Source organism: Ornithorhynchus anatinus, chromosome 9, assembly GCF_004115215.2.
Source record: "Ornithorhynchus anatinus isolate Pmale09 chromosome 9, mOrnAna1.pri.v4, whole genome shotgun sequence".
NCBI lineage: Eukaryota > Metazoa > Chordata > Mammalia > Monotremata > Ornithorhynchidae > Ornithorhynchus > Ornithorhynchus anatinus.
In genome coordinates, this window is record NC_041736.1 from 61,658,874 (window position 1) to 61,681,971 (window position 23,098).

At 57.5% G+C, this 23,098-nt stretch overlaps 2 protein-coding genes across 8 annotated transcripts in view; one reads left to right on the top strand and one right to left on the bottom strand.

The window, feature by feature from the left end:
• Positions 1-297: 297 nt before the first annotated feature.
• Positions 298-1,973, top strand: LOC100091985 (cytochrome c oxidase subunit 7A-related protein, mitochondrial). The gene is made up of 3 exons (XM_029071598.2): positions 298-469; positions 1,123-1,254; positions 1,448-1,973. Exons 1-3 carry the CDS (start codon positions 398-400, stop codon positions 1,586-1,588), a joined length of 345 nt encoding a protein of 114 aa, XP_028927431.1. The 5' UTR covers positions 298-397; the 3' UTR covers positions 1,589-1,973.
• A 3,911-nt stretch (positions 1,974-5,884) lies between these two features.
• EML4 (EMAP like 4) overlaps positions 5,885-23,098 on the bottom strand; it is a 66,076-nt gene continuing 48,862 nt past the window's right edge. For all 7 annotated transcript variants that reach the window (XM_029072083.2, XM_029072082.2, XM_029072081.2 and 4 more), the window contains 13 exons: positions 22,520-22,615; positions 21,693-21,827; positions 21,375-21,510; positions 20,293-20,444; positions 18,615-18,740; positions 18,368-18,499; positions 18,166-18,233; positions 15,555-15,643; positions 14,338-14,435; positions 10,819-10,906; positions 10,074-10,172; positions 9,510-9,640; positions 5,885-8,347 (listed from right to left, as the gene is read on the bottom strand). In XM_029072083.2, the coding sequence (XP_028927916.1) occupies positions 7,910-8,347; positions 9,510-9,640; positions 10,074-10,172; positions 10,819-10,906; positions 14,338-14,435; positions 15,555-15,643; positions 18,166-18,233; positions 18,368-18,499; positions 18,615-18,740; positions 20,293-20,444; positions 21,375-21,510; positions 21,693-21,827; positions 22,520-22,615 (1,788 nt within the window). In that variant the 3' untranslated portion in view covers positions 5,885-7,909. The remainder of the gene's footprint in view (positions 8,348-9,509; positions 9,641-10,073; positions 10,173-10,818; positions 10,907-14,337; positions 14,436-15,554; positions 15,644-18,165; positions 18,234-18,367; positions 18,500-18,614; positions 18,741-20,292; positions 20,445-21,374; positions 21,511-21,692; positions 21,828-22,519; positions 22,616-23,098) is intronic.

Below are 23,098 nucleotides of genomic sequence, written 5' to 3' on the forward strand. Positions count from 1 at the left end.
TAAAACTGTGAGCCCCACGTGGGACAACCTGATCACCTTGTATCCTCCCGAGCGCTTAGAACAGTGCTTGCTTGACGGATAATAAGCACCATTATTATTAATTATTATTATTATCATCCCCCCTCCGCTTCCCGCTTCCCGCCTTCAAACCAGGGGCGGGGGCCGGGGTTTCTTCTGCGCAGGCGCGGAATGGGGGGGGGGGGAGGGCGGCGCTGCTTGTGCGCAGGCGCGGAATGGGGGGCGGTGCGGCTTGTGCGCAGGCGCGGGAGGAGGGGTGGTGGTGCTGCTTGTGCGCAGGCGCGGGGGAGAGGTCGGTGCCGCTTGTGCGCAGGCGCGGGGCCGGTGCTGCTTGAGCCGAGGCCGAGGCCGGGCCGGTCCTGGCTGGTCCTGGCGCGGGATGTACTACAAGTTCAGCGGCTTCAGCCAGCGGCTGGCGGGGGCCTGGGCTTCGGCCGCCTACAGCCCCCAGGTACGCCCGCCTCCCTCCCTCTCTCCCTCCTCGTCGCCGCCCCGTGACCTTTCTGTCCCCGGGGCGCGCACGGGGGGAGGCCCCGGCCACGGCTGCCCGCGCCTGGCGCAGGGAGAGAGAGAGAGAGAGACAGAGAGAGACAGAGCTTGCTGATGGCCGGGCGAGGCGGAGGGGGAGGTGGTGGAGGAGGAAGAGGAGGTGGTGGTGGAGAAGGAGGAGGTGATGGTGAAGGAGAAGGAGTGGTGGTGGTGGTGGTGGTGAAGGAGGAGAAGTGGTGATGGTGGTGGAGGAGGAGGAGGAGGAGGTGGTGGTGGTGGTGAAGGAGGAGAAGTGGTGATGGTGGTGGTGAAGGAGGAGAAGTTGGTGGTGGAGGAGGAGAAGGAAGAGGTGGTGGTGAAGGAGGAGAAGTTGGTGGTGGAGGAGGAGAAGGAAGAGGTGGTGGTGGAGGAGGAGGTGGAGGAGGAAGAGGTGGTGGAGGAGAAGGAGGAGGAGGTGGAGGAGGAAGAGGTGGTGGAGGAGAAGGAGGAGGAGGTGGAGGAGGAGGAGGAGGTGGTGGAGGTGGAAGTGACGGTGGGGGAGGAGGGAGGGAAGGCACTGCCATCAGCGCAAGACTGGGGAAGGGGGTTCCCTTCATTTCACTTCACTTCCCAAAGGGACTGCGACCCTTGGACCCCGCCGGACCACCGGCCATCACCTACGCTGGCCCGACCAAGTTCACCCCAGAGGCCACCGGCCATGACTTTGCCGCCCAAAACCGGGTCCCCGAGCTTCAGAAGTTCTTCCAGGTGGGCATGGCCGGGCACGGGGTCACTAGCCGTGCCTTGGGGAATTGGCCAGACTCAAGGCCCAGGGCCCGTGCTGGTCCCGCGGAGGGAGGATGGGGGGTGAAGGGCCTGACCTTGAGGGTGGGGGTCCAGGACAGCAACCTGCACATGGTTCTGTCAGGGCGGCTCAGGAGCTCTGTCTTTTTCCCCAAAGAAAGCCGACGGCCGGCCTGTCTACCTGAAACGGGGTCTCCCCGACCAGATGCTCTACCGGACCACGATGGCCCTGACCGTGGGCGGGACCATCTACTGCCTGGTTGCCCTGTATATGGCTTCCCAACCCCGGAACAAGTGAGGTCGCGGTGGGAGCTGCGGACCGGGACCGTTGGAGTTGAGCTTGCTGGCCTGGCGCAGACTTGGCGGCGATGACGCAGGGGAGGACGTTTCTGAGGGAGACACTTCTGCTGATTCTGAAAGGGGGCCGAGTCGGCCTCCAGGCCAGCAGGAGTTGCTGCCGGATCAGTCTATCACGGGGGAAGGGGGAGGATAACCAGAATGGACATCCCAGGGGTCTCCCAGTGACCGGTCCTCCCGGGTGTCTGGCCTGTCAGCCGCTGTTTCTCTGCGGTGGCCGACCTGGAAGCGGAAGCGCTCCGGGACCTGGTCCCTGCCTGCCGCACCCAGGCCCGGGTAAGAAGCTGCAATAAATTGTCATCCACCGAGGTTCTAACAGTGATAAATCTGGTATTTAAGTGCTTTTATGCTAAGTGCTGGGGACTGATACAATGCAGTCAGATGGGACCGAGTCCCCATCTCACATGCAACTCCCAGTCTAAGTGGAGAGGGCATTTCATCCCCATTTTACAGGTGAGGGAACTGAGGCCCAGAGAACATAAGTTCACACAGCAGCCAGGAGTAGAATCCGGGTCCTCTGACTCGAGGCCTGTGCTCTTTCCGCCAGGCCACACTGCTTCACAGTGTGGTTCTCATTTTAGTTTCCCAGGCTTTTCCACTGTCTGCATCCCAAGTCAGAAGGGCCAGTGCTACTGGTCATTGGCTAAGAACAAGTGATTTCTGCTGCCAGAAACCATTGCAGAGCATCCCAGCTTGAGCCCCCGTGGAGGCCACTGCACCATGGCCTCCATGGTGTGGGGGTGGGGGAGGGTTGGGGGGGCACTGCAGGGGGTGGGCTTCCAGCAGGAGCCCAGCACCTGCCCATCCCCTGCTGTGGGTGGGGCCTAGTAATAATAATGACTGACTGTGGCTTACTATGTGCTAGACACTATATTATATCCTAGGGTGGATACAAGCAAATTAGGTTGGATACAGCCCATGTCTCACGTGGACCTCACAGTCTTAACCCCCATTTTACAGATGATGGTAATTGTGATATTCGTTAAGTGCTTACTACACTGTACTAAGTGCTGGGGTGGATTCAAGTAAATTGGGGTGTGAGGTTCACAATCTCAATCCCCATTTTTCAGGTGAGGTAACTGAGGCAGGGAGAAGTGAAGTGACTTGCCCAGGGCCACACAGCAGTGCGGGGCTGGGATTAGAACCCATGACATGACTCCCGGGTTTGTGCCCTTTCCACTAGCCCAGGCAGAGGCACAGAGAAATAAAATGACTTGCCCAAGGTCACACAGCAGACAAAGTGTCAGAGCTGGGATTAGAATCCGGGTCCTCCTGACTCTCAGGCCTGGGTTCTATCCACGAGGCCACACTGCTTCTCAGTGCTTAAATAATCATGAAGGAGCAGGGGGCAAACTTCCTATAGAGAACAGACCCTGATCCTGGCTATGCCACCTGCCCACCACTCCAGCCCCATGCTGCCTCCACCACCACTGCCCAGACAGTGAGGAGTCCATCAGCCACAGGCTTTTACACCTTCCTTTCTGACCCGGGGCCGCTGCTCCTGCTGACAGTGTGTTCTCCGGAGGCTCGCTCCTCATCTGCCCCCTCAACTGCTCCCAGGGCTCAGAAAGCTGGCCTGGTCGGGGTGGAACTGAGTCTGGGAGAGGATGGATCTTGGCCCACCGCTCCCGGGTCAGCTGCCCGAGGCTCGGGTAGCTGGCCCGCTCAGGGTGGGAGTGGGGCCGGGGGAGGGTGGCTTTCTGTCCATTGCTCCTGGGTCAGGTGCGTGGCCGGCTTTGCTCCCTGCAGAGCTCTGGCCTCGGCCCTGGGACTGTGGTTGCCCCCAGCTTGGGGGAGAAGAGGCCCCACCCACGGCCCCATGTCAAACTCATGTCCTGTCCCTATTCCCGGGAGGCCCCGACCAGTGGCGGAAGCTCGGCGCTCACGGTTGGTGCTTACTGTGGTATTTATTGAGCGCTTACTGTGTGCAGGGCACTGTACTAAGTGCTTGGGAAAGTACAATACAGCAATACAGACAATCCCTGCCCACAACGAGTTCACAGTCTAGAGGCGGGGAGACAGACATCAATACAAATAGACATAAGTGCTGAGGGGCGGGGAGAGGGGAGAAGAGCAAGAGTAAGGGCCATGCAGAAGGGATTGGGAGATGAGGAAAAGTAGGTCTTGGTCTGGGAAGGCCTCTTGGAGGGGATGTGGCCTTAGTAAGGCTTTGAAGTGAGGGAGAGTAATTGGTGGATTTAAGGAGGGAGGGGGTTCTAGGCCAGAGGTAGACTGTGGGCCAGGGGTTGGTGGGGAGACAGGCAGGATCAAGGTACAGTGGGAAGATCAGCACCAGAGGAGCGGAATGTGCAGGCTGGCTTGTAGAAGGAGAGAAGGGAGGTGAGTTTCGGCCACTGGTTGATGGGCCTGTGGGCACTCCCCAGGGCACGAGTGGAGGTGCTGGGGTGGAGGGCGGCACTGCGCTCCCCGTCCTTCAGAGGTGGTTGGTAGGTGAGGCGGAAATGGGGTCTGGGGTAGAGGAGGGCCACTGTGACCCAGGGTCAGCTATGGCAGCAGAGAGGCGTGGGCCACTCCACGTGCAGGGCACATGTGGCCCTCTCTGCATTTGTTTTGGTGCTGAGATGCAAGAGCTCCCAGTCTCACAGCCTCAGTCCCCTGCAGCCTCAGCCTCCCAGACGCCTGCAGCCTCAGCACCCCAGGCCCCCACAGCCACAGACCCCCAGACCCCCGCAGCCACAGCCCTCCAGACCCCCGCAGCCACAGCCGCTCCACTGCCCACCGATTTGGAAACTGAAATGCCATTAGCTCTGCTGTGCAGCAGAGAGGACTTTGCCACTGTCTAATTAGGTGCTACCCAATGCTTCCAGGACCGAGGGAATTGCTCCAGGAACATAAAGGTTAAACCTGCATTTCTGGCAAAAGTTGCTTTGGTCTCAGCAACTCCAAAACAGGAATTCCATTAACCTTTGCAAAATCAGTGGTAAATTACTTCCAATTAATTGTCTCTAATTAAAAGTCACTTTAACAAGTTGCACTTTTACATTCTGAGTAGGTGTGGGCTAGGAAACAATCAATCATTTAGTAAGTGTACTGTGTACAGAGCACTATCCTAAGCACTCAGAATAGTACAATAAAGCAGAGTTTGTAAACCCGTTTCCTGCCCACAAGGAGCTTACGGTGTAGAGGAACAGATCCCTGTCAGCCTCCCTATTCATCTCTCCCTCCTCCTTTCCCTCTGGGGGTCCTCATCACCAGCTGGTTGAATCTGCTCTCACAGGCCCAGCCAGGGAGAAAGGCTATTGTGGTGGGGAGGGGAGTATCCCCTTGCCCCCTTCATGGGGCTGTGGTGGGCAGTCTAAAGCAGAGGGTGGTGTAGACGTGAACCACCACTGACTGGGACAACTTCTGCCTACAACATTACATTCTAGAGCTTCATGGCCCGAGGTCCATGGCAGTCACCCAGGAGAGCACTCTGCCCACAGCAGGGACCCAGCCCAGCGCCCTGCCCACAGCAGGTGCCCAACCCAAGCTCCACTCAAAGCAGGCACCCTGCTGAGCACCCAGTCCAGTGCTTTGCCCACAGCAGATGCCCAACCCAGTGCTCTGCCCACAGCAGGTGCCCAACCCAGTTCTCTGCCCTCAGCAGGCACCCAACCCAGTGGTCTGCCCATAGCAGGCACCCAACCCAGTGCTCTGCCCATAGCAGACACCCAAACCAGCATTATGCCTTCAGCAAGCACTCGGCTCTCAGCAGGCATCCAACCCAGTACTCTACCCATAGCAGGCACCCAGCACAGTACTCTGCCCACAGCAGGCACCTAGCCCAGTGTTCTGCTCAAAAGAGTAACCCAACCCAATGCTCTGCCCACAGCAGACACCAATATACACACTGATGACAATCACAACCAAGTCCTCATTTCTTCTCCCACTCCCTTCTGCATCACCTTTGTATGTGGATTAGTGCCCTTTATTCCCCCCTCCCTCAACCCCACAGAACTTGTGTGCATATTGATAATTTATATTAAATGCATCTTCCCCTCTAGACTGTAACTCACTGTGGATAGGGAATATATTTACCAACTATGTTATACTGTGCTCTCCCAAGCGCTCAGTACAGTGCTCGGCCCAAAGAAAGCACTCAATGAATACCATGGATCGATTGATGATTGAACAAAGCCTGTGGCTCCAAAGCCCCCGAGCCCCTGGGAGGCGGCTGACACTGCCCTGTCCAAGAAGGATGGAAAAGTAGTTCTTCATGGAAAGAGACAAGGCAGGGTCTCATTTGGATCATTTTATTTTTCAATCTTCAAAATTTTCTGCCATGAGACAGGAATGCATCATCGATAGAAATGGCTCAAACATCTTCACATGAAACATGGATTCCTATTTCGTTCACAATTTTCTACCACCATCTACAGTTACAGTCCCACCCCCTTCACCCCCACCCCCCCGATAAACAGACTCGTTCATCCGTTAACAGTAGTAGCCGGAGCCCGGCTGCCACCCGGTCTTCTCGGGCCTGCGGGCTCAGGCAGGGGCCCAGAGTGGAGCAGATCCCCCTGGCGCAGCCCGTAAGACCCGTCCGGTTCCTCCCCCGGGGACCCCAGCGGTCCCCGCCCACGCAGACCGGGCCAGACCCGACGTGCCCCAGGATGCGGGTGGACGGACGGGCAGGTGCGGGGTGGAACCGTCCCTTCACCCCGGGCACAGCTGGTTTTGAGGTGTGTGTTCCGGTTGTAAACAAGTGCTGTGGGCACATACCCGTGTACGCCCGACCCCGTGGACAGGTGTTGGGCGCAGCCCGTGTTCATAGTAGGGGCCCCCGGGCCAGGGTGCGGTGGGTCCGATTCCGGCCTTGAGGTCGAAGAGGGGAGGTCCAAGGCCTCTGGCCAGTTTAAGGGGCACCCTTTTGGTGCCTCTGCAGGTGGCCCATCCTGGGGCTGTCCTGCGGCCCTGCTGCTGTGAAGCGGCCCTTTCTGTCCTGCCCTGCCGACGGCTGGGGGAATAGAGAGGGAGGGGGTGCCGCACACGTGTGTATCCGTGTTATGTGCGTATGCTTATGTGTGCGCGTACTCTCCCAGGTTTCAGCCTGTTTTCCCAGCTACACGGTCCCACTCGCAGTACCACGCAGGCTGTAGGCACTTATCCACCAGCCTACTGGGCGGACACCTCCACACTTGCAGTGTCGGTGCACCCGCTCTTCGGCCAGGCGGTCCCGGGGGGGGGTCTTTGGGAGCCCCCCGTCCTTGGTGCAGCCCGGCGGTAACCTCACGTGACACTTCTGCATCCCGAGGGCCCGGGTCTCTGCTTCCAGGGGCAGGGAGGGAGGGAAGGAGGGAGGGAGAGAGGGCATCTCCCAGCCCTCTGGAATGGCCCCGCCCCAGACACGCTGGCACACTTAAGACTTCTGAACTCACCCAGAGTCTCTAAACACGGTTTCTACCTAAAGTATCAGAACAATGCAGCTAGTTACAAAACAAAACCAGGAGATTTTATGTAATCGGAGTAGAAACAAATACAAAGAAATGCATATTGTCAGTAAATCTTCCCTTCTAGGAAATGGACGAACTTAAACAAAAAGCAGCTGTCCAACAGCCACCCGCCCCCTCCAAGGCCACGGGGCTCCCGGCTGGGGACATGTCCCTGATCGCTGTCAGTCGAATCCCCGTGGCAGCCGGGGCAGGAGGAGGGGAACCGAGTCACCACTGACCAGCTCCTACAGTGTCAGAGGGAGCCGCCCAATGGGGCGGCTCTGGCCCCTTGGCCTTGCAGGTTTCACCGCCTCCCCCAGATGCGGTGGGGACCGTGGCGGGGGCTGGTGTAGGGACCGGAGTGAACACAGCTGGGCAGGAGAGGGGGCGGCGAGGGGCCAGCTGCCCTCTCCCGAGAGAACAGGCCGGGTAAGGCTGGATGGACCTGATGCTGGGGTTTGGGGGAGGCGGGAGCTGGGGTCTGGGGCTCTGCCCTGGCCGGCCGGGGGGGATCTGGACTGGAAGAGAAGCTGTGCTCGGCAGAGGCCGGGAAGGCGATGCCAGGCTCCCGGCCTGCTGGCCTGGCCCTCCTCCTCCTCCTCCTCGTCCCGACAGTGGGGAAGACCAAGGCAGCTCAGGGGTGGGGGCCGGATCTCCGAGCCCCAGGGGCCCAGTCGGACCGACGCCAGTTCGTCTGCCCCACCGTCATCGCTGGATCAAGCTCCTTGTGCCATCCTCCCGCCCCCAATCCTGCCCCACGCCCTCCCCTCCCCTCAAACCCAGCACCTCTCCCCAGGGGCTCCCCAGCCCGGCTCCCGCCCCGCCGGGGGCTAGGACTCCGGCGAGGGAGCTAGCCGCTCTTCTGTGAGCGTCGACTGGCTCTGTTCCTCGGTGACCTCGTCGGCCAGATCCGCTGAATTGGGCTCCACCAGCTCCTCAATACTCCCCTCGCTCCGCTCCTCGCTCCCGTCCTCACCCGGGACCGGAGACCCGCCCGGGTCTTCACTCTCATCCTCCACGACTTGGCCGCCCGGAGTGGGTGGGGGCGGCGTGCCCGGCCAGCGGGGACCCTCCCCGGGCCCGGGAGCTGCCCTGGCGAGGCCGGGCTCCGCGGTGCCATCGTTCTGCGGAGGGGCGGCTTTCTCCACCAGCCGCCACTGGATGATGCTCATGTCTTTGCCCCCCGTGGAAATCAGGTGGCTGTCGTTGTGGGTGAAGCTGACGTTCGTCACGTGGCTGCTGTGGGCACTGTACTTGTGGCTCGGGGCCTGGGGACACAACCGCGGGCACAGGTTTAGCACCTAATTAAGAACGAGCAATTCCTATGTGCCTAGAGACAAGGAGATGGAAAACAGCACCAGGCACTACCAACCACAAGGGACAACTCAATCGGGGATTGTGGATCCCATGGCAACCTGTACCTCGTGCCCCCCCCTTCCCACCTCCCCACCTCCCCAGACAGGTCAACTTCACTATCATTTCTGTCTTCTTTCAAAATGAAGGATAAGTGTGTACATATGTATGTACACAGAAATGTGTACCGGGGTAGACCTAGTCCCCATCCCCTGGGGGCTCACCATCTAAGAGGGATTTTACAGCTGAGGAAAATGAGGCCCAGAGATGTAAAGTGACTGCCCAAGGTCGCACAACAGGCAAGGGGAGGAGCCGGGACAAGAAGCGGGGTCTCGAGTCTTAAGCCTGTGCTCTTTACACTAGACCCTTCATGCTGTTACTCCAGTGCCTGTCTAGTGCTGTCAGCTGACCCTCAATCAGTCAAGTTACTTATTGAGTTCTTACAACAGAGTGCCCTGTCATTCATTTATTCATTCATTCAATCATATTTACTGAGCACTTACTGTGTGCAGAGTACTCTACTAGGCGCTTGGAAAGTACAATATAGCAATAAAGAGAGACAATCCCTGCCCTCAATGGGCTTACAGTCTGCAGGGGGAGACAGACGTCAAAACAAGTAACCAGTCATAAATATAAATAAAACAGAATTATAGATCTATACATAAGTGCTGTGGGGTGGGGAGAAGGGGGAAGAGCAAAGGGAGCGAGTTGAGGTGACGCGGAAGGGAGGGGGAACTGAGGAAAAGTGGGCTTAGGCCCCAGTGCTCCCAGCACTAGCTAGGACCCAGGATGGCAGATGTGCGGATGGCAGAGTCTGAGCCTGCAACTGCTCCCGTGAGTGGTTGGACACACTGATGGGCGGGTGCTCGGGCCAACAGACAGACAGACAGGCTTTCTTCCTCACCACTGTGGGCCACCTCACTGCCGTGGCAGAATTGTGTGTGTGTGTGTGTCTGTCTCCCCGGTCTGGGAGGGGCCCAACTGTGTGATAGCCCACAGGCCTAGCCCTTCCCTTCCACCCCCTAGGCCCAGGGGGCCAGGGGTAGGGGAGGGAGAGACAGGGGACAGGGCACTGACCTTGGGCTTGGAGCAGGGGTACTGGAAGAGGTGGACCTTGCAGAAGTCGTCGGCCACGGCCACCACCTTGCGGTTGTGGGACCGGACCAGGGCATTGATGTCCGTCCCGTCCGAGCCTTCCGGCCACACTCCTGGATGGGAGACCCAGCAGGGGCCCGCCTTCAGCCTGGGCGTGCCCGGTCTCTGGGGGCACGCGGCACCAGCCGCGGAGGGGAGGTTGCGTGGCCCCCCACCCGCTCCTAGGCCAGGCTGGACGGATGGCCCCAGGACTGCCTCGGGGAGGCTGGGGGCAGTGGTGAATTGCGGTGGAAAACTATTGGCCGCAGGCTGGGGGCAGGGGCCGGCAATCGGGGAAACGACAAGAGCCTCTGAACCCAACTCTGACCAATCCCCCTGCTCCAGCTCCTGGCCCGACACCCACACAGCCAGAGATGGGGTAAGGGGGGTTCACCCCTGCCAGCCAACGGCCTTGCTGACCAGATCCTGCTGGCGTCGTAAGGAGCTACTGGTCCCTGGTGGCCAGTCTGCCCACCTGCCACCCCCACTGGCCAGCCCGGTCCTCACCGAACACCTGGAAGCCCAGCACACATGTGTACGTGGTCCAGTCCACGTCCTTACAATCCGAGCGATTCCTGATGAGCTTGCAGCCTCCGGGAATGTCCCCTGAAGGGGCAAGGAGTCAATGGCACAGTGAGTCAAGCTGCTGCCTTCCACCACCATGGCAGCATATGGCGGGAGGGGGTTTGAGAACACAGGGGATCGGGGGGCTTTCTGGGTCTTTAAAGGAGGTTCTGAGTTGGGGCTCTGATGCCCACCCCCGCCCCCCACCCTGGGGAACATTCCGGTGGAGGAGTGAAGTAAAAGTGGGTACTGCCTCCCTGACTGGATCCAAACCTGGCCTGGCCAGATCTCCCTGCCCCTGTGGCGGTTCTACCCAATACCCCCCGACCGCCGCCCCTCGTCCCTGAACCTTTTGGCCCCGACACTGCCTACCCTGGCTCTGCCCCCCACTGGTGCTGCCCTGGGACTCCAACAGAGAGCAGGTGCCCCTGAGGGTAAGGGGGGAGCTATCTGAGGTCCCCGGACCAAATCCCCAAAGCTCGGGGGTGGGGAGGAGGAGGAGGAGGCAGGAGCCATGTTTGATTTTTCTCTGTGACCTGCAAGGAGCACACCTGGTTCTGCTTGGTCACCTCATGACCCAGTCCCCAGGAAGCGGCTCCCTCCCCTTTTCGGCAGAACGTGTGGGCATGTTGCCCCATTCCGGCTGCTCCGGGAGCACCTGCCTGCCCACCCGCCCCCGGGTACTCACAGTAGAGGATCTCGTAGTCCCCCGAGTTGGACATGATGTACTTGTTGTCGGGCGACCAGTCGAGGTGAGTGATGTAGCTGGAGTGACCCTGAGGGACACAAGAGACCAGCATGAAGGCCGCCCATCTTGGAGGGCAGTGGTAATAGTAGTGGTGATGCTGGCCCGGCTTGCCCCTTAGCGAGCCAACTGGCCAAGCCCCGGCCCCCCGCCCAGTCCGAGAGGTGGCAAGGCCTACGGCTCACTTGGCTGGGCATGTCGGTACCTGTGCAGACACAGGTGGCTTTTAAGGCCTGGTGGGACCTGGTCAAGTTCCCATGTCATCCATCACCAAGGCCTTTCCTGGGAATTTACATACCCCTCCCTCCCCGACTCCCGGTGAATTGGACACCTATGGAGTACTCTGCTTTAGTGAATACAGCCTCAGGGAGGCTAGGGCCAGTGGTGAATTGCAGTGGAAAACTGTTGGCCAGAGGCTGGGGGGGGGGGGGGGGGACAGCAATCGGAGAAAATTAGTCACTATACCAACTACTAGGTAGATATAAGATAATCAGGTTGGATAAGGTCCATGTCGCGCATGTCCCACATGGGGCTCACAGTTTTAATCCCCATTTATAGATGAGGGAACTGAGGCACAGAGAAGTGGAGTGATTTGCCTAAGGTCACACAGCAGGTACGTGGCAGAATCAGGATTAGTCCTTCAGACTCCCACCAAGTTCATGCTCTTTTCCACAAGGCCCCATTGCTCGCCTCAAGATGATGCCTTGCTGGTAGGCTGGGGCCAACCCGGAAGAGGGACACCCGGGCTTTTGGGGAGGAAGTGTTTCTACCTTGCCAGTGAGTGAGCGCGCAGCAGGAAACTCTTTTTTTCTCCTCTCAGCCCATGGCTTTGGCAGTTCATCGCATCCGTCTTGGTGAAAAAAATCCCCCCGACGCCAGCCGCTCCGACGCTGACCCCAGCCCTCCGCCCTGCTCTCTTCATTCCACTGTCATCATTCCTCTCAGAACCACCTGCTGGCCAGCCCTCACGCCACTCTCCCGCCCCCGTCCCCTCGCTCACACAGTTCCTCGGCCTGGCACGTCTTCCCCCCGCCACCTAAGGCAGGCCGCAGAGCGGTGGGGGCTGTGGGTGAGAGGCTGGTGAAACGGGAGAAACGGGGAGAGGGAACCGCGTAGGCGGAGGGCGAGAGGGGCAGCAGTGGGGGCTCTGAACCTGGGAAGGGCTACGACGTAAAGGCATCACCCTCCGGGTAGCCAGGGCAAGGCTGACATCTACTGGGCAGCCACGGGGCCTCACCCTTTGGGGATGGGGGAGACTCCTCTTTTGGGAAACTCATAGGCAAGGTGCAGGTGGTCCCAGCAGAGGGCGACCGTGCCCCGCCGTCTGGTGTGGAGTCAACAGTCGGGGAAGACCAGGCTGGGCTCTCGGGGGTCCAACGGCTCGAGCCCAAAGTAGCCCGATGGGCAGATACTCAATAGAAGCAATAATACTTGTGGTACCTGATAAGGCTTACTCTGGCCGGGCATGGTGCTCGACGCTGGGGCGGACACGAAGGAAGCAGAGCCGACGCTGCCAGGGCAAGGCCCAGCCTTGCTGTCGCAGCAGTAACGCTGAAGTTACGTGGGGTTGAGGATTTGGGGTTGTGCAATGTAGTGAAACCCTAGGAAGGACTCACGAGAAGGGTCTCTGCGGAAATCTGCAGAACCCAGAATGCCCCGCTGAGGCGAACCCTTCACCAGCCGTCTCCGCACCCCACGGGTCAAAAGCCTTCAAGACTTGCCAGTTCTACGTCGGTTCTGGTTACCACTGGCTTTAAAGCGCTCACTTACCTCGCCCCTTCCATCTTACCTCGCCGATCTACTACAACCCAGCAGTCTCACTTCACTACTCTAATACCAACATACTCAACTGTACCTCAATCTTGTCTATCTCACCACTGACTCCTCACCCACATCCTGCTTCTGGGCTGGAACTCCCTCCCCTTCATATCTGACAGACCACCGCTCTCCCCACCTTCGAAGTCTTATTAAAATCACATTTCCTCCAAGAGGCCTTCCCCGACTAAGCTCTTATTTCCCCTACTCGCTCTCCCTTCTGCATTGCCCCTACACTGATATTTGCACCCTTCAGTCATCCCACCCTCAACTCCACAGTGCAGGTATTCGTAATTTATTTAAAAGTCCATCTCCCTCTCTAGACTGTATGCTCCTTGTGGGCAGGGAACATGACTACCAACTGTGACTCAGTGGAAAGAGCATGGGATTGGGAGTCAGAGGTCATAGGTTCGAATCCCAGCTCTGCCACTTGTCAGCCTTGTGACTGTGGGCAAGTCACTTAACTTCTCTGTGCCTCAGTTCCCTCATCTGTAAAATGGGGATGAAGACTGTGAGCCTCATGTGGGACAACCTAATTACCCTGTATACCCCAGCGCTTAGAACAGTGCTCTGCACGTAGTAAGCGCTTAATAAATACCAACATTATTATTATTATTATTATTAACTGTGTTACATTGTACTCTTCCAAGAGTAAGCTCATAAAGGAGGGATTAATCTGCTCCTCTAGCACCAACCTACTCACGGTGCCTCAATCAATCTCATCTATCTTGCCGCCAACTCCTTGTCCACATCCTCCCTCTGGCCTAGAATGCCCTCCCACTTCATTTATGACAAACTATCACTCTCCCCACTTTCAAACCTTTATTAAAATCACCTCTCCTACAGGAGGCCTTCCCTAAGCCCTCATTTCCCTCTTTCTTCTGTGACACTAAGCACTTGAATCTCTACCCTTCAAGCACACGAGATTCACCCCACCTTCTGCCCCACAGCATTCATGTACCTATCTGTAATTTATTAATAAGAAATAATAATAATTATGGTATTTGTTAAGCACTTACTGTCAAGAACTCTTCTAAACACTGCCCTCTCCTACCCAGGGCTTACAGTCTAAATAGGAGGGAGAACAGGTATTTTAAAATCTGTCTCCGCATCTTTATCTGTAAGCTCCTGTGGTCAGGGAATTGTTCTACCAACTCTGCTGTATCGGACTTTCCCAAGTGATTAGTATGGTGCTCTGTACACAGTAAGTGCTCAATAAATACCACACACTGATTGATTGTGCCAGTGGGCAAGCAAAACTCCAGAGACTGAGGCAGATAATACTGCCCCGGCCACCGCTTCCCCAAGACGGGGCATCCTGCCTACCAGCCCCACCCGGATCCTGCTGGAAAGAAACCCGGACTGACCCGCCCATCCATGAGAAAACTTTCCTCCTCCTCCTCTTCCTGTGGCAAGTACAGTCATCCCTCCAGTTGTCAGCCCTGCACCTGCCCAAGGAGCAGACACGGTTCTTTCTGCCAGAGGGCAGCGGTGCCAGCTGATCCCTGGCTGCTTCCCTCCCTATAGGGAAGCCCTCTTTCTCCCAAAGCTCAGCACCTCGCACTCTCAGCCTGGTCTTCTGCCATTCTTCCCCAGCGCTCAGTACAGTGCCCTGCAGTCCCCAGGCTCGCACACCACTCAACTCACCGTGCACTTGCCGAACCTGCTGTACTTCCTTCCATTTTCGGCTACAGCGTAGAGGTAAATGAAGTTGTCGTGAGATCCCACTGCCAGAGAGGTTCCATCTATGAGAGAGGTAGAGAAACTAATGATGGTGGGCTGGTACTGCTACTTTTGTATTTTGGGGTTTTTTTTCCACGTTTTCCCCGCCCACCCCAACCCCTTGTTCTCAGGGGCCACAGTCTAGCACGGGGCCCCTGGCGGGCTGTGGCCAATCATTGGTGGGCTCAGGGTGTTGTTCCGTGCTGATGGCCACATCTCTACCCTTCACGGGTCCAGCTGCTCAGCCCAGTGGAGACTCAGGCATGAAGTCCTGAGCGGAAACACTCAAATGACCCAGCACTTCCCCCAAGGATAGATCATTCCTGGCTCTGGAGACGTTCCCCGCGACCACCTGTCCATCTGGCCAGCCCAGCTCCCAGGCCCCTCGGATTCCCACTGACCTCCACCCCACAGGAAAGGGAGTGCTCATGGGTGAGGCAGGGCCTGGTGACCCCTCCACTGCCTCCACTCCCTGTGCGGCCCCGTCCCCACCACTCGGGGACCAGTCCCAGGGGTGGGGCCCCAGCGCCCCGTCCGGGCCGTGCACGGCTCCAAGAAGACGCAGGGCTTCCAGAGAGCCGAAGGGCTCATTCTAAGTTGCCTCAGATCAGTGGTGGCTCTGAGCCCAGGGTGCTGAGAATACTCCTTCACCACAGTAAGTTTACAGCGAACTGTCTGCAAGCAAGAATTCAGGGGAACTCCTGCAACCAAGGAAGAGTTTTGGGAAAGAGCTTAAGCCTGGTTTTCTTTTTTGGGCACGGATTTGAGTTTGTTGCTGTCAAAATGATTTGAATTCAACCCCAAGCCCTATAAGGCACTTTCTTGCGATTCTCATCCTTATGTACATATCTTTACATTTTTTATTATAAATTACTTATATTCATGTCTGTTTCCCCCTCTAGACTTGTAAGCTCATTATGAGCAGGGATTGTGTCTGCTAATTCTGTTGTATTGTACTTTCCCAAGCACTTACAACAGTGCTCTGCACATAATAAGCGCTCAATAATACCACGGATGGAGAAGGTGTTCATCGGGGCGGTCTCTGGGCCAGAATGGAAGGACGGACAGATAGCAGCCTGACTCCGGAGGACCGGCTGCATGGAACAGGGGGCTTCGAGGAGGCTGCCCATCCATACACCTACCAACCGCATAGCGCATGACTGACAGCTGCTCGTTCCCATCCGTGTGGATCGACACCAGGTCCCGGGTCTCCGCGTCCAGAACAAACCACCTGGAGGGAAGAAGCAAAGGCTCAACTGGTGCTTCTTTCAGAGAAGAAACACAAGAGCTTACTGAAGTCAGCCTCTCTGGTTCTCAAGGTCTTCTCTCCTCGCTCACCTTTTCCTTTTGCTGGGTCAGGACTGGGGGTGGAGGGGTGCCGAGCTGCAGGGCTGGGGTTGCTGGGGGTCAAGGAGCTGGGGGAAGCAAAGGTTCTGGCCCAGCTGAGCACATGCTCAAGGAGAAGGTAGTGATCACCTGAGTCCACAAACCTACCACCTCCTCCTGGTCTCGGGCTCAACCCCCAACCCAAAATGAAATGGTACTGCTCGTCTCATCTTGTATATCTCGCCGCCGACCCCTTGCCCACATCCTGTGGAGAAGCAGTGTGGCTCAGTGGAAAGAGCATGGGCTTTGGAGTCAGGGCTCATGAGTTCGAATCCCAGCTCTGCCACTTGTCAGCTGTGTGACTGTGGGCAAGTCACTTAACTTCTCTGGGCCTCAGTTCCCTCATCTGTAAAATGGGGATTAAGACTGTGAGCCCCACGTGGGACAACCTGATTCCCCTATGTCTACCCCAGCGCTTAGAACAGTGCTCGGCACATAGTAAGCGCTTAACAAATACCAACATTATTATCCTGTCTCTGGACTGGAATGCCCTCCTTCCTCATAGCTGACAGGCAATTACTCTCCCTACCTTCAAAGCCTTTATTGAACGCCCAACTCCTTCAAGAGGCCTTCCCTGATTAAGCCCTCCTTTTCTCTTCACCCACTCCCTCCTTCATGCCCCCTCCCAGCCCCACTGCACTTACGTACATATCTGTAATCTATATCAATGTCTGACTCCCACTCTAGACCCTGAGCTTGTTGTGGGCAGGGAAAGTGTTTGTTTATTGCTATATCATAATAATAATAATTAGTAGTAATTATGGTATTTGTCGTGGCTCAGTGGAAAGAGCCCGGGCTTGGGAGTCAGAGGTCATGGGTTCAAATCCAGACTCTGCCACTTGGCAGCTGTGTGGCTGTGGGCAAGTCACTTAACTTCTCTGTGCCTCAGTTACCTCATCTGTAAAATGGGGATTAAGACTGTGAGCCTCATGTAGGACAACCTGATTACCCTGTATACCCCAGCGCTTAGAACAGTGCTCTGCACATAGTAAGCACTTAACAAATACCAACATTATTATTATTATTAAGCACTTACTATTCATTCAATGGTATTTACTGAGCGCTTACTATGTGCAGAGCACTGTACTAAGCACTTGGAATGTACAAATCAGCAACTATGTACTAAGCGCTCGGGGGGATAGGAGTAATTGGGTTGGAAACAGTCCCTGTCCCACACGGGGCTCATAGTCTTAGTCCCCATTTTACAGATGAGGCACAGAGAAGTGAAGTGATTTGCCCAAGGTCACACAGCAGACAAATGGTGGAATGAGGATTAGAACCCAAGTCCTTCTGACTTGATCCTGCTGAGTTGGTATACATGTTCCCCGCCCACAAGGAGCTTACTGTCTAGAGGAGGAGACAGACATTTCAAAGAAATTATGGATCTGTACGTAAGTGCTGTGGGGGCTCAGGGTAGGGTGAATATCAAGTGCTTAAACGGTACAGATCCAAGTGCCAGGGTGACACATAAGGGAGAAGGAGTAGGGGAAATGAGAGCTTGGTCTGGGAAGGCCTCTTCCAGGAGATGTGATTTTAATACGGCTCTGAAGGGGGGGAGAGTGGTGGACTGTTTGGATACGAATAAGGAAGGAGTTTCATGTCAGAGACAGGATGCGGGCAATGGGTTGGTGGTAAGATAGATGAGATCATGGTACAGGAGCAGTAGCCTTCTCTTACCCTGGGACCTGCCCTACCCCCATCACTGGTGCACTTTTCCCCACTCTCCCCACCTTCCAGGCATCAAGACGCCACCCATTAAGGCAGCAGGGGAGAGGAGACAGAAGCCAACAGGCCGGCCGGTGGTTGGCCATTAGCATCAACAGCTGTTCCCATCAGCAGGTGAGGACGGTTTCCTAGGACTGCCCCTGTGCTCCAGACCTCCTGTTCCTCCCAAGTCCCAGGACTCCCCACCTCACCCCACCCTCGTCCCGTCTCCCTGCCTTAAGGCCAAGGGGAGTCTTGGGACATTCCCCGTGGCTGCAAGACTCAACTACTGACTCGGTCTGGCACAAACCTCTTTCACCCAAAGCCCATTCCTGGACACTCGGGCGCTGGGGGACCCTGGGCAGCCACCCACAGAAAGCTTGGTCCTGGGGCTGCTGCCGGGGCACTGGGCTGAGCTTCAAGGTGGCCAGTCCCTTTGGGGAGCCACCCCTCCCCACTGGCTGAGATGCAGAGGATGGGCATTCCTGCGGAGACCAGCTGTGCCAGAAGACCCTTCGACTACGCGGAGCAGCTGATGATTTGGGTGGAGATGGCTGCTCTCCAGCTAGCCTGAGCCAGGGGGTGTGTGCTCAGGGGACCGGTCCCTGGGGGCTTCACATTCTAATCCCACCACCGCACTCTCCCCTTCACGTCCCAACCTACCTTCCCGAATGGGTCCCTATGGCCACCACCGCACCGCTGGGATGGAAGTCCGCACAGTGCCCTGGCTCCTGGAGGACACACAACGACAAACTGGTGGGATTCCCCAGGCTCCGAGGGACAACCTGTGCCTGTTCCCGCAGCTCCTGCTCGGGCCCCCGGCCCCCAAGCTGTCCCCACCCGCCGTGCCTGTGGGCTCACTCACGTCCACCAGCCTGGTCCACTCGAGCGTGTGCTCCGCCGAGTTCCACAGGCACACCTGCCGGTCCTGGGCGCAGGTCAGCAGCAGGTCCTTGAAGGGGTGCGTGGCCAGACCCCACAGTTCATCCGTGTGGCCCTGTCCGCCGTGGTGGGAGAGAGACGGGGGGGGTCGAGACCAGGGGACCCACACGTCTGTCTCCCTCCATGCCCGCTCATACACAGGCACCTCCCTCCGGCCCCGTAGTGCTCACCTGCACCTCTATCTGGAATCCATCATTAAAGGTCCCGCGCAGAATAAAGTTCCGTGACGTGCCCACCAAAAACTGCTCCGCTTTCCCTTCTGCCACTGCTCGGATGGTCCCGTACTGATCCGGTACCTGGAATAACGCTTTCCTTTGAGCCGCCCCATTACCAGGTCGCTAGCGGGAGCTCTGATTCCAGATTCCTAAGGGGTCGGTCCACTCCTCTTTCCATCCTCTGAAGCTACAGCTGCTGGCCAGGCCCTCCAAGGCGGTTCTGCGGGCCCTTCGGTCAGTGGCCTGAGCTTGCTGGGCATAGCCAAACAGCCCCGAACACACGCTCCACCCCAGTCCCCGCGTTCACTGTCCACTCTCTGCCAGCAGGACCGGGTCCAGTCTGGGGCCCGTGGGCCGGCCGGACTGCCAGAGGAGGGGGAAACGGGGCGGCTCCCAGACGAGGACAGAACGACGGGGTGAGAAAACTGCAAGCTGGATGAACGCAGGCCCAGAGGGGAGGGGTCAGAGCTGGCAGGCTGAGGAAGTGGGGGGACACGGGCACCCTGGAACTGCTGCTGCTCCCCACCGGAGTGCCCAGCTAGCAGGTCAAGCACAGAGCAGGGGGCAGGGGTACAGGGGTACTGGGGACCTGGGGGCATAACACATGGAATCTGGATGAAGGAGGATAGTGCAGTCTAATGGTCCTGATTTGGTCCTGCCTCTCGGGCAATGGTCAGGATTTACCACGTGGACTAACATAGGGGAAACCAGCCTGCTCAGCCAAAAGCTGTCTTTGGGAGACTAGCTCTATGCTCTGGGACTCAGCCCCCAAGAAGCAGTGTGGCCTAGTGGACAGAGCATGAACCTGGGAGTAGGAAGGACCTGGGTTCTAATCCCAGCTCTGCCAGTTGTCAGCTATGTGACCTTGTGCAAGTCACTTCTCTTCTCTGTGCCTCAGGTCCCTCCTCTGTAAAATGGGGATTGAGATGGTGAGCCCCATGAAGGACAGGGATTATGTCCAACCTGACAGACAACCCCGTATCTACCCCAGCACTTAGGACTGTATCTGGCACATAGCAAACGCTTAATAAAGACCATAAAAAACAAACAAACGAGGAAACAAGTCTCCCTTTACTACTACAGGAAATGTGACTGGGTGAGAGGAACCGCCTTCCGGGCGTCCCCCAGGGCGCAGACAGATCCAGGGCCCACGGGGCGTCCCTTTAGCAGCCGGTCCCACACCCTCCCCTTCGAGCAGAGGGCCCCAGATCCGGCTGCGGCTGTGGCGATGGCTTCCTCCACAGACGCTACCGGAAGGGGAGGCAGGAAGCAGAGGTAGGAGGGGGATGGGGGAGGAAGCAGCCTGGCTGCCGGGGGAAGGGGAGGAAGCAGCAGCAGTCAGGGGGTGGAGCGGGGAGGTGGGGGCAGCTGGGGAAGGGGGAGGAAGCAGGGGCAGGGGGTGAAGGGGCGGATAGGCGGAAGTGTGTCCCTGCCCTCCTCCTGCACAGCTGCACCCTGGCCTCGTCCTGCTCTAGACTGTAAGCTAATTGTGGGCAGATAGCATGTCTACCAACTCTGTTATCTAGTGCTCTCCCAAGCGCTTAGTACAGTGCTCTGCACACAGTAAGCACTCAATAAATCCGATAGACCGATTAAGCCCTCCTACCACAACTGTTCCCCGCTTCCAGCTTACCTCGATCTCCCTTTCGGGGTTCAGGCTGTGATCCCAGAGAATGATTTTTCTGTCTTTCCCGCCTCCGGTGAGGAGCGCTCCATCCTTCACTTGGCAGAGGGTGAACACGCTGCCATCGTGGGCTTTGATTTGCCGGCTTATCTGATAGACACCTGAAGGAGGAGAAGAGGGCCGAATGCTGGGAGCGCGTTTCTCTCTCTGGACTCTGAGTGCCAAGTAAGACCGGAGTGGAGACTGAGAGCCGATAAAGCTAGATTTCAAGCTGACCCCGGTAAGCAGTGAAGCTCCCACCCTCCGGAATGGGGTGGGCAAAGTTGCCAGCACTTGCCAAGGGCAAGGCCTTCCCCAGTCAAGCCAGTGAGGCAGTGAGTAGGGGGTGGGGGTGTGTGGGGGTGTGGTCTGGCATCTTAATGACAGAAAGCTATGCCGCTGCCCCCTCTTCCGTCCTAGCGCTGGTCTCTTGGCTGGTGAGGCCATGCCCTGGTGGGGGGGGGTCGGGGCGGGGTCGTGGCAAGGCCCTGACCTCCTGTGCCGGCCCTGTCTGGGTTACAGAGGGGAGAATATCTCCCCTGTGAGTGTACCCTTCTATGTCACCCTCACTTTGCTCCTTTTTCAGCTCCACCAAGTCAGAGCTTCTGCAGATTCCAGCTGCCCGCAACCACACTTTCCCTTCATCACCCCTCATAATAATAATAATTGTAGTATTTGTTAAGCACTTATTATGTACCATGGAATTGTACAAAGCGCTGGGGTGGATATGAGTAAATTGTGTTGGACAAAGTCCCTGTCCCACACTGGGCTCCCGATCTTAATCCCCCATTTTACAGATGAGGTAACTGAGGCACAGAGAAGTGAAATAACTTGCCCGAGGTCACACAGATGACAAGCATCACTATGCTGTCAATCCTCCTCCACCCCGAGGAGCCTCCCAGCCCAGCCCCAGGTGGATGCCTCGCTGAGCTCCTTCCAGGTGGAAATTGAGCGGGCAGCCTTTTGGTGCCAGGTGCCACTGAGTGGTGCCACTCACCCTTCCCCGTGCTGCCCGCGAATCAACCCGAGCGGATGTCCAGGACACATCTTACCTTTGGGTCCTTTCCCCGGGGCCGCTTCTACAGTAGTTTTGCTCCAGACGAGAAGAATTCCCCCTGAGTCTCCAGTGAGGACATCGCCGTTGGCCAGAAAGGCCAGGCACTGCACAAACTTGGGCTTCTCGTATTTCTGCGATGGAGCGAGGAGAGAGAGAAAGTTCGACACAGAAGGCTGGAACAAGTACAACCCCGATGGCCCGAGGAACCCCGAGGATGACTTTGGGGTGATGGGCTCTGGCAGCTGGGGACAGTGGCGGTGACTGGGCGGGTGACATGCTCTCCTATGGAAGCGTCGAGGCCGGACATTCTTACCCCAAAGATGCCTTGTTTCCTGGCCAGGGCACTGCCGCTCCAGGTCCAAAAGAAGATGTGAGACTTGCCACAGGTGATGATGGAATTGGCATCAGTCGGATGGAACTCCACTGCCAGGACCACCTCGTTGGTCGTCTGTGTGGATGGAGACGCAGCGAGCCCATTCAGAGAGCTGAACCAGGGGCGGCGGGGGACCGTACTGTGGGACTGAGCTGGAAAGCGCTGGCTGGGGGAGTTACACCATGGGGGATGGGGGAGACCGATGGTCCAGGCTCAAGGATGGGCTTCCTCCTCCCCTTCCACCCACCAGTGTCGTGGCTCCAGGATCAGCCAGGCCCAGGGCTTCCTTGCTCAACACAGAAGGACTCATGGTCCTTGGGTGAGCCTGTTGTTTTGGAATCTCTGTGGTCCAGAGGGAGTGGTTCTGGCAGATTCAAATGTCACCCAGCACTAGCTGGGGTTGGAGCTGAACTCGGAGTATCCAGCTTGGCTGAGCAGTCCCTGGGCATAAATGCCCATATGGGGAACATGGCTGGAAGGTAGAAAGCTGCAGGCCTCCCTCCCTGTCCCCCAGTGCATGCGCGCACACACACAAGAGTCCCGAAAGGATCTTTCCTCCAGGTTTCACGGTCTCGCCCTCCACTGGTGTGAGGTTTCACTTTGTGCTTTTCCTCTGTCAGAGCCTGGCTCCCCGGGGTGGACTGAGACCAGGCCTGGTGCTATCACCTCACTGTGTCATGGGTGGAGACCCCACTGTGATGCCCCATTATGCAGAGCGTGGGGGCAGTAATCATTTCCACTGGAGAATGTGGGCGGGGGGCACTCACCTTTATTTCTGCGCTCTTGGACTTGCGCTGCCAGTCCCACACGGTGAGCATGTGCTCATTGGAGTCATCAACCACACACAGATGGGTCCCTGAGTCCTGCAGCACGAGCCAGGCACCCACGTTACTTTGCGACATACAACCCGAGAGTGTGCAAACACCCGCTTCCTGGGCTGCTGGACCCCCAGGTCGGCTGGTCCAGCTCCCTCCATCCACATTGGTGTGTGGCCACCCGGCCCAGAGCCCTCCAGAGACGTGGCCCACACATCCCCACTGCCCCCACCCCCGCCCTAAGGCCCTTGGGGCTTCTCAGTGACCCTCTGACTTGGCCCAGAGTCCAAAAATCTGACCCACCAGCACTGTCCCTGCCCTGTGCGGCTCCAGGCTGGCCATTCAGAGCCAGTCTCCCACCTCCTCCTGGCCCCTCGCTGTCTAAGGGTTATCATGAGGTGGGTAGGGACGGAAGAGAATGCTCAACTGGATGGATTTGGAGACAAATTAGTCTTTTGCCCTTTAAGCACTTGATGTTCACCCCATCCTCAGCCCCAAAGCACTCATGTACATAGCCACAATTTTTTTATT